Below are 10792 nucleotides of genomic sequence, written 5' to 3'. Positions count from 1 at the left end.
GCCAGAGCTTCGCAAACCATCCTCGGGGCCGGTTTCCTCAAAGACCGCCCTGATTCAGGGCGGCCGGAGAGGAATCCAGCTCCGAGAGAGTGCCCATACGAAGCTCTGGCCTTAGCAGTGGCCAGGGCTTTCAAAAACAATCCTCAGGGCCGAGTTTTGCGATGATCGTCGATCATGTCGACAGTCTCGCAAGAACTCGGCCCTGAAAGACATACAGATACATGCTCTGGCCCCAGCAAAGACCAGGGCTTCGTTTTAAATACCCAGGGCCGGCTTTCTCAAATGCAGCCCTTATCCCGGGCGGCAGGAGCGGAATCCGGCCTTGGGATACTTACCAAACGAAGCTCTGACCCTAGCAAAGGCCAGAGCCTACAAATGCAATCCTCAGGGCCGATTTTGAGGGAGATCGTCCACATCATTGACGATCTCCTCTCATTTCGGCCCTGAAAGAAAGAAATACACAGGCCCTGACCATAGCAAAGGCCAGGGCTTCGCTTTAAATCCATAGGGCCGGCTTTCTCAAATGCCGCCCTTATCCCAGGCGGCAGGAGCGAAAACCGGCCATGGGAATCCTACAATACCAAGCCCTGGCTCCTACTGAGGCCAGAGCCTGCAAAATTCATCCTCAGGGCCGAGTTTTGCGATGATCATCCACATGATAGACATTCTCGCAGAAACTCGGCCCTGAAAGACGTAATATCACAGTCTCTGGCCTCAGTAGAGGCCAGAGCCTCGCTTACATTACTCAGGGCCGGCTTTCTCAAATGCCGTCCTGATCTATGGCGGCAGGAGAGAAATCCGGCCCTGGGAAGCATGAAATACGAAGATCTGGCCTTATAAGAGGCCAGAATCTGCAAATACTCCCTTCTCTACAGATTATGATCCAATGTAACACAGAAAGCCTAGAAGGAAGCCCTTTCTCAAGGTTAAGACTTCCTTCCTGGCTTTCTGATACTGGATGGAGTGGAGTTTGGCTTCCATTGCAACTCCTTCCAGGAAGATCAAATGATTACACAAAAGTCATGGCAATTGTATTCTAACACTATAAATACAATTGCCATGGCCTACAATTGCGAGTGCCTGCTGCTTCAGCAGAGATTTGCAGCAGACACTCGCAATGTTAACCAAAATTCGTCTGAAAGTTAGAAGATGGGCTTTTTCTCAAGGTCAAAGTCCATTTCCTAACCTTCTTATATTATTTATTATTAAAATAACCATTTTGACAGATTATTATTTTTTATCCCGGCATCATCAGCTTGTCATTCTAAGCTTATCATTTTCAGCTTATACTTATAAATTCTAAAACAGTGATTATTGAATTCACGGAATAGAACACCACATTAAGAAATATTATTTACTAACTTTTTCAATAATTAAAAAATATCAATGATACTTAAGTGTCATCACATACAACACATTCTTATGATCATCATAATATATATTATAGAATATTGCATAATAATCCAAATTCAATTTCAATATTAAAGTGTACTATCCATTATCTCTTAACATCATAACATACTCAACGAGTACTGATCATATGCTATTGATCAAGCCTTTAAAACAAACTACATATAAGATTGCTTTAAATTGACCAAAAAATTGAATACTTGCTTTAAATTGACCGTTCAATTTAAAGTTCGTCCCAAAATACAAACTTCTCCAAAATGAAAAACTATACACTATTTTTTACATTTATCTATTTAAAATGTCAGTTTATTACTTGACAAAACACAATATTTGGTAAATTTTTAAATTTGGTCAAAGCACCCAATGAGCTCATTTCGATTTTCTCCAAGGAGAAGAGGAGAAACTAATCAATTTTGAATATGTGGGGAAGACAGACTAATTCAATTTCTCCATGAAGATTGAGAAATGGAAAAGCTTTGGAGACGGATATTGCATTCTCTTAAAAATGTATAGGGTATTCTTATTGACTTGCAATTTAATTGTTCACTGACAAAAATTTTCTTTTTATTTAAGTATCTGAATCAAATGCAAACATATCATTAAAAATATCTTAAGATATTAATTAATGATGGCGTATTTTTTTACTTTTTTGATGGAACTAATCCTGCAGAAGCAGTTTTTACAAATGTAGAAAGATATGAAAAATTATAAGTGATAATTTTTCCAGAATTTATTGAACAATTTTCATTAAATAAATGATTAAAAGTGTTAAAAAATGAGTTTATTGTTAGATTATTAAATATAACAAGTCCATTTGTTGAATTTGAATCAACATATGAATCTGAGATAGTCAAAGTGTAGCCTTCCCCTTTGTTCTGATTTTTGTTCATTTTTTAACATTATTATGGCAAAAATATTTTACGGGCGTGACATTGTCCCAATTAAATTGTGTATCATTCAAATAATAATATTTTCAATAGGTTTGCTAAATTTTTTCCATATTTTTCTTATATTCATGAAAGTGTTGATGAGTTCGAATATATTGAATCAATTGCATTCAACATATAACTTATTTTATCAAAAGCAGATTCATGACAGAATTTATTCATTAGATCTATTAAAAGAGAAGATTGTTCTTATTGAAGGCCGTCTTAAATCAGAATCAGCAACATACACACAGAAATGCCATGAAGTCGACGAATTGAAGAAAACATTGTTGTCCGAAGTTGAAAAACAGAAGAAATTGATGGACAAATCGAAACATTCCGTTTATTTACGAACGGAATGTCGAAATCTTGAGAAAGGAATCCTTTTCCAACAAGGTCGTGTTCGTGCTCTTGAAGATGAACTTGAAACGCCGATGAATATCCACAGATGGCGTTTCTTAGAAGCATCGAATCCAGAACTTCTTAATCTCCTCAAGATGACACAAGAACTCCGAAACAAACTTATGGAACGTCTTTATCGAATCGACAAACTTAAAGTTCTTCGTGAAGAACGTCGTAAACTTCTTGTTCGCGAACAAAGGAAAGTTGGAAGTCAAACGAAAGATGACGGTGATGAAGAAATTAGAATTCTTGAAGAACAGCTCGAAATGAAGACGAAACAACTTCAAGAGATCGAAACAGAGCTGTTTGATCGCTCAAGTAACATCGATGAACTTAAGAAGAGTGTTGAAGAAGTTCGTGGTGAACTCAATTACACTAAATCATCATATTTCATGGAGAAGAAGAAAGTCCACGAGATGAGGTCATCAACACAGTCAAAAACAGAAGAAATAGCAGGAAACACAGCCAAGTTCATTGGCGGTGGATTCCCAGTCAGTTCAGTTCCTTCAACAGCACAATCTATCTCTGCAATCGAAGGGAACAAGATAAACAAAGCAATCGTAATTCCGAAAGTAACAAATTCTCGTCCTTCGAAAGTTTTACCTAAAGGATGGAATCCATCACGACAAGCACTCAAACCTTTCTTACCAACTGTCTCCGAACTTCGTGCTTAATTATTTCTATTTCTATATTGTTTTTTTTTATTTGTTATTTTATAAATTGTTTGATTTACTTTATTTAATATTAAGAATTCATTTGAAGTTAAAAAAATTTCATACACTCTCAAAACTAATAAACGCCTATTTTTAAATCCTGCAAATCCAGATACAATGAAATTTCTATGCATTTATTGCTTGCGATGTTATTTTTCTTAATTAGTATTTCACAATATCCAATTAGAAATGTATTGCTTCCTTTTGGTTTGTTTTCTCCTCATTTAAAAATTGAAAAATTAAAAGCAAAGTTTTTATAAAAAAGAAAAGATTTAACAGCTTAAATAATTTGTTTTGCCGTTGAACAGAATAACGACTTTTGTCGACATAATACTGCCATTTATATCTATACTTTGCGTGAAAATAATCCTGCAGTTGCAGTTTTTGCAAACTTTGAAAGAAAAATCGATTTAAGGGAGATTATTCTATGAGAAACTATTGAGCAGTTTTCATTAAATATATGAGTAAACGTATTAAAATCGTAACCTTCTTTTATATTCTTAAATATAACAGTTCCTGATCCTGTGGTTGAATTAGAGTCAACATATGAATCTGAAATAGTCGAATTATAACCATCTATATCTTGCCCAAACATGTATTTTGCAGTGTTATTTAAAAATATGCAGTGATCTAAATTAGTTTTGGATATACAATAAAATAGAACTTGGTTTTTATCTGCTCCACATTTATTTCCAATAATATTACAATACGAAACTGTATGAGTTAATGAATAATCTGAAGAGGAAAATAAAAGCGAAAAACTTTCAATTTGAGCGTTTTCTCTAAATGTTGAAAAATTATATGTACCCGAATTTCCTAAAAGTCCAATAGTTATTGATGAATACATTTGTTGTTTGTGATGTTGTTATTATCAAAACATATATCGCCAAAAGAAATACCAAATGTGTAACTTCCTTTTTCTTCATTTTCTCCACATTTAAGAACAGAAACTTCAATTGCATAGTTTTTATTAGAAAGGTATTGCTTAGCAGCTTGAGCAAATGCCATAGCTTGCTCTGCTATTGACGCATAATAACATGTTCGATGTTGGACGAACTCTCCATCTGCTTGGCAGTTATAATAAACAGACCCTCCACCATATTCTGTGGTGGAACTACAATTGGTAAATACTGTTTCTTCAAGTAATGTACACACTTTATTAGTTCTTTGAATGCAAATTGCGCCAGTTTCTTTGCATTCTTTATAGAAACAAAGTAAAACATAATAATTATTGATACTGCTATTATCAAATAATACGGTCCCATTTTGTATATAGTCACATTTATCTTTACTACCAAAATATTGATCCCAGCTGGACTTTTTTGCATTTTTCAAATTTAATATGTGCATTTAAATATGCCGAAGATTGATTAGGTTTAATCATCTAGTAATGAATATTATTCTTCTCTTTGTTCTGTATCATAAAGTTCATCACTGCAAGATTTGTCTGTATTTTGTCGCATAATAAAGTCGTAAAAATATTTTTACGGGTGTGAACTATCCAAAGAAAAAGAATTTCCAATTTAAACTGTGACATCGCTAATGATCGAAAAATTAACAATTTTAATAAGGATCTAATTTGTAGAAATAACAACAAGAACCTCCAAAATCCAAAATACAAAGGGACGAACTTTAAATTGAATGGTCAATTTAAAGCAAGTATTCAATTTTTTGGTCAATTTAAAGCAATGAATGAGAAAAACTTTGAGCTTAGGGCTAATGAAGGTTTTTACAACGTAGATAGATAGACAAATGTATATGTCATCATTCCTATGAGTATGGTAGATTTCTATAAAAAGTGAGTGCAATATCACATTGCATTTCGAAACATGAGAGAAATAAGCATATATATACGTTATTACATATATATCTATATGCTATTCTATATTATTACAATGTTAAAATAAGAAAAGCTCTAAGAGTCTCATTTGAAATATAATCTATGTTATTTTTATATAACAATTATCAATGAGAATGTAAATTATATTTGATTAGACGATAAATGATGAATAGACTTAATTATTTATGATTAGACATGTGTGAATAGAAAAATTTGTTAACATTTATGAAGATAATGTGTTTTGATTGAGATTACATTTGTGCTTAGTGGGATATTGCTATTATATTGCATTTATATGTGTAAATTAGGAAAACTCGCACTTTTTCACTTGAATGTGATTCATTGAATTTTAATTCAAGAAAGGAGTTTACAAATGCAGAGTATTGTTCCTTTACCCTGCATTTGTAAACTCCTTTCTCGAATAGCTTGCACTTTTTCACTTGAATGTGATTCATTGAATTTCAATTCAAGAAAGGAGTTTACAAATGCAGAGTATTGTTCCTTTACCCTGCATTTGTAAACTCCTTTCTTGAATATCTTCATTTCTTTTAATTATAAAGATCACATTCTGTATAAAACTCCTCAAATATCCTCAATTTCCCATTACAATAATAAATAACCATTTTCTATATTTCTTAAATTTCTCTAATCCTTAATTTTCTTATCAAATTTGTTATTTTTTCAATAATTTTTAAAATTTTCTAATATTTTTTGGAAATTTTTATTTAATTTTGTGAGAAATTTATTCAATTCTTATTATATAATAATATTATTCAAAAATATTGTTGTAATTTTTCAGTGATTACGATAATTTTTAATTCAATTTTTAATCGAATGTTTTGATGGGACGAGCTTACTGAGCATTGGCTCATCCCATCAAAACATTCCATTCAAAACTCTGGCCTTCATCGAGGCCAGAGCTCACAATTCATCTCCTCAGAGCCAAGTTCCTCGACGGTCGTCCTCATTAGGCACGATCCGAGAGGAACTTGGCTCTTCATTAAAATCACAAGCTCTGGCCATTGCTAAGGCCAGAGCTTCGCAAACCATCCTCGGGGCCGGTTTCCTCAAAGACCGCCCTGATTCAGGGCGGCCGGAGAGGAATCCAGCTCCGAGAGAGTGCCCATACGAAGCTCTGGCCTTAGCAGTGGCCAGGGCTTTCAAAAACAATCCTCAGGGCCGAGTTTTGCGATGATCGTCGATCATGTCGACAGTCTCGCAAGAACTCGGCCCTGAAAGACATACAGATACATGCTCTGGCCCCAGCAAAGACCAGGGCTTCGTTTTAAATACCCAGGGCCGGCTTTCTCAAATGCAGCCCTTATCCCGGGCGGCAGGAGCGGAATCCGGCCTTGGGATACTTACCAAACGAAGCTCTGACCCTAGCAAAGGCCAGAGCCTACAAATGCAATCCTCAGGGCCGATTTTGAGGGAGATCGTCCACATCATTGACGATCTCCTCTCATTTCGGCCCTGAAAGAAAGAAATACACAGGCCCTGACCATAGCAAAGGCCAGGGCTTCGCTTTAAATCCATAGGGCCGGCTTTCTCAAATGCCGCCCTTATCCCAGGCGGCAGGAGCGAAAACCGGCCATGGGAATCCTACAATACCAAGCCCTGGCTCCTACTGAGGCCAGAGCCTGCAAAATTCATCCTCAGGGCCGAGTTTTGCGATGATCATCCACATGATAGACATTCTCGCAGAAACTCGGCCCTGAAAGACGTAATATCACAGTCTCTGGCCTCAGTAGAGGCCAGAGCCTCGCTTACATTACTCAGGGCCGGCTTTCTCAAATGCCGTCCTGATCTATGGCGGCAGGAGAGAAATCCGGCCCTGGGAAGCATGAAATACGAAGATCTGGCCTTATAAGAGGCCAGAATCTGCAAATACTCCCTTCTCTACAGATTATGATCCAATGTAACACAGAAAGCCTAGAAGGAAGCCCTTTCTCAAGGTTAAGACTTCCTTCCTGGCTTTCTGATACTGGATGGAGTGGAGTTTGGCTTCCATTGCAACTCCTTCCAGGAAGATCAAATGATTACACAAAAGTCATGGCAATTGTATTCTAACACTATAAATACAATTGCCATGGCCTACAATTGCGAGTGCCTGCTGCTTCAGCAGAGATTTGCAGCAGACACTCGCAATGTTAACCAAAATTCGTCTGAAAGTTAGAAGATGGGCTTTTTCTCAAGGTCAAAGTCCATTTCCTAACCTTCTTATATTATTTATTATTAAAATAACCATTTTGACAGATTATTATTTTTTATCCCGGCATCATCAGCTTGTCATTCTAAGCTTATCATTTTCAGCTTATACTTATAAATTCTAAAACAGTGATTATTGAATTCACGGAATAGAACACCACATTAAGAAATATTATTTACTAACTTTTTCAATAATTAAAAAATATCAATGATACTTAAGTGTCATCACATACAACACATTCTTATGATCATCATAATATATATTATAGAATATTGCATAATAATCCAAATTCAATTTCAATATTAAAGTGTACTATCCATTATCTCTTAACATCATAACATACTCAACGAGTACTGATCATATGCTATTGATCAAGCCTTTAAAACAAACTACATATAAGATTGCTTTAAATTGACCAAAAAATTGAATACTTGCTTTAAATTGACCGTTCAATTTAAAGTTCGTCCCAAAATACAAACTTCTCCAAAATGAAAAACTATACACTATTTTTTACATTTATCTATTTAAAATGTCAGTTTATTACTTGACAAAACACAATATTTGGTAAATTTTTAAATTTGGTCAAAGCACCCAATGAGCTCATTTCGATTTTCTCCAAGGAGAAGAGGAGAAACTAATCAATTTTGAATATGTGGGGAAGACAGACTAATTCAATTTCTCCATGAAGATTGAGAAATGGAAAAGCTTTGGAGACGGATATTGCATTCTCTTAAAAATGTATAGGGTATTCTTATTGACTTGCAATTTAATTGTTCACTGACAAAAATTTTCTTTTTATTTAAGTATCTGAATCAAATGCAAACATATCATTAAAAATATCTTAAGATATTAATTAATGATGGCGTATTTTTTTACTTTTTTGATGGAACTAATCCTGCAGAAGCAGTTTTTACAAATGTAGAAAGATATGAAAAATTATAAGTGATAATTTTTCCAGAATTTATTGAACAATTTTCATTAAATAAATGATTAAAAGTGTTAAAAAATGAGTTTATTGTTAGATTATTAAATATAACAAGTCCATTTGTTGAATTTGAATCAACATATGAATCTGAGATAGTCAAAGTGTAGCCTTCCCCTTTGTTCTGATTTTTGTTCATTTTTTAACATTATTATGGCAAAAATATTTTACGGGCGTGACATTGTCCCAATTAAATTGTGTATCATTCAAATAATAATATTTTCAATAGGTTTGCTAAATTTTTTCCATATTTTTCTTATATTCATGAAAGTGTTGATGAGTTCGAATATATTGAATCAATTGCATTCAACATATAACTTATTTTATCAAAAGCAGATTCATGACAGAATTTATTCATTAGATCTATTAAAAGAGAAGATTGTTCTTATTGAAGGCCGTCTTAAATCAGAATCAGCAACATACACACAGAAATGCCATGAAGTCGACGAATTGAAGAAAACATTGTTGTCCGAAGTTGAAAAACAGAAGAAATTGATGGACAAATCGAAACATTCCGTTTATTTACGAACGGAATGTCGAAATCTTGAGAAAGGAATCCTTTTCCAACAAGGTCGTGTTCGTGCTCTTGAAGATGAACTTGAAACGCCGATGAATATCCACAGATGGCGTTTCTTAGAAGCATCGAATCCAGAACTTCTTAATCTCCTCAAGATGACACAAGAACTCCGAAACAAACTTATGGAACGTCTTTATCGAATCGACAAACTTAAAGTTCTTCGTGAAGAACGTCGTAAACTTCTTGTTCGCGAACAAAGGAAAGTTGGAAGTCAAACGAAAGATGACGGTGATGAAGAAATTAGAATTCTTGAAGAACAGCTCGAAATGAAGACGAAACAACTTCAAGAGATCGAAACAGAGCTGTTTGATCGCTCAAGTAACATCGATGAACTTAAGAAGAGTGTTGAAGAAGTTCGTGGTGAACTCAATTACACTAAATCATCATATTTCATGGAGAAGAAGAAAGTCCACGAGATGAGGTCATCAACACAGTCAAAAACAGAAGAAATAGCAGGAAACACAGCCAAGTTCATTGGCGGTGGATTCCCAGTCAGTTCAGTTCCTTCAACAGCACAATCTATCTCTGCAATCGAAGGGAACAAGATAAACAAAGCAATCGTAATTCCGAAAGTAACAAATTCTCGTCCTTCGAAAGTTTTACCTAAAGGATGGAATCCATCACGACAAGCACTCAAACCTTTCTTACCAACTGTCTCCGAACTTCGTGCTTAATTATTTCTATTTCTATATTGTTTTTTTTTATTTGTTATTTTATAAATTGTTTGATTTACTTTATTTAATATTAAGAATTCATTTGAAGTTAAAAAAATTTCATACACTCTCAAAACTAATAAACGCCTATTTTTAAATCCTGCAAATCCAGATACAATGAAATTTCTATGCATTTATTGCTTGCGATGTTATTTTTCTTAATTAGTATTTCACAATATCCAATTAGAAATGTATTGCTTCCTTTTGGTTTGTTTTCTCCTCATTTAAAAATTGAAAAATTAAAAGCAAAGTTTTTATAAAAAAGAAAAGATTTAACAGCTTAAATAATTTGTTTTGCCGTTGAACAGAATAACGACTTTTGTCGACATAATACTGCCATTTATATCTATACTTTGCGTGAAAATAATCCTGCAGTTGCAGTTTTTGCAAACTTTGAAAGAAAAATCGATTTAAGGGAGATTATTCTATGAGAAACTATTGAGCAGTTTTCATTAAATATATGAGTAAACGTATTAAAATCGTAACCTTCTTTTATATTCTTAAATATAACAGTTCCTGATCCTGTGGTTGAATTAGAGTCAACATATGAATCTGAAATAGTCGAATTATAACCATCTATATCTTGCCCAAACATGTATTTTGCAGTGTTATTTAAAAATATGCAGTGATCTAAATTAGTTTTGGATATACAATAAAATAGAACTTGGTTTTTATCTGCTCCACATTTATTTCCAATAATATTACAATACGAAACTGTATGAGTTAATGAATAATCTGAAGAGGAAAATAAAAGCGAAAAACTTTCAATTTGAGCGTTTTCTCTAAATGTTGAAAAATTATATGTACCCGAATTTCCTAAAAGTCCAATAGTTATTGATGAATACATTTGTTGTTTGTGATGTTGTTATTATCAAAACATATATCGCCAAAAGAAATACCAAATGTGTAACTTCCTTTTTCTTCATTTTCTCCACATTTAAGAACAGAAACTTCAATTGCATAGTTTTTATTAGAAAGGTATTGCTTAGCAGCTTGAGCAAATGCCATAGCTTGCTCTGC

At 34.0% G+C, this 10792-nt stretch overlaps 2 protein-coding genes across 2 annotated transcripts; both read left to right on the top strand.

Moving 5' to 3' along the window:
- Positions 1–2425: 2425 nt before the first annotated feature.
- TVAGG3_0256370 (cilia- and flagella-associated protein 58-related family) lies at positions 2426–3412 on the top strand (the record flags this gene model as incomplete). Its single annotated transcript, XM_051228222.1, has 1 exon — positions 2426–3412. One exon carries the CDS (start codon positions 2426–2428, stop codon positions 3410–3412), a length of 987 nt encoding a protein of 328 aa, XP_051097952.1.
- A 5334-nt stretch (positions 3413–8746) lies between these two features.
- Positions 8747–9733, top strand: TVAGG3_0256360 (cilia- and flagella-associated protein 58-related family; the record flags this gene model as incomplete). Its single annotated transcript, XM_051228221.1, has 1 exon — positions 8747–9733. The coding sequence occupies one exon, from the start codon at positions 8747–8749 to the stop codon at positions 9731–9733; it is 987 nt and encodes a 328-aa protein (XP_051097951.1).
- Between the last annotated feature and the right edge of the window lie 1059 nt (positions 9734–10792).

Source organism: Trichomonas vaginalis, chromosome V (genome assembly GCF_026262505.1).
Source record: "Trichomonas vaginalis G3 chromosome V, whole genome shotgun sequence".
Lineage (NCBI taxonomy): Eukaryota > Parabasalia > Trichomonadida > Trichomonadidae > Trichomonas > Trichomonas vaginalis.
Note: the sequence above shows the minus strand (reverse complement) of the source record. Positions and strands in the feature narration are given on the sequence as shown.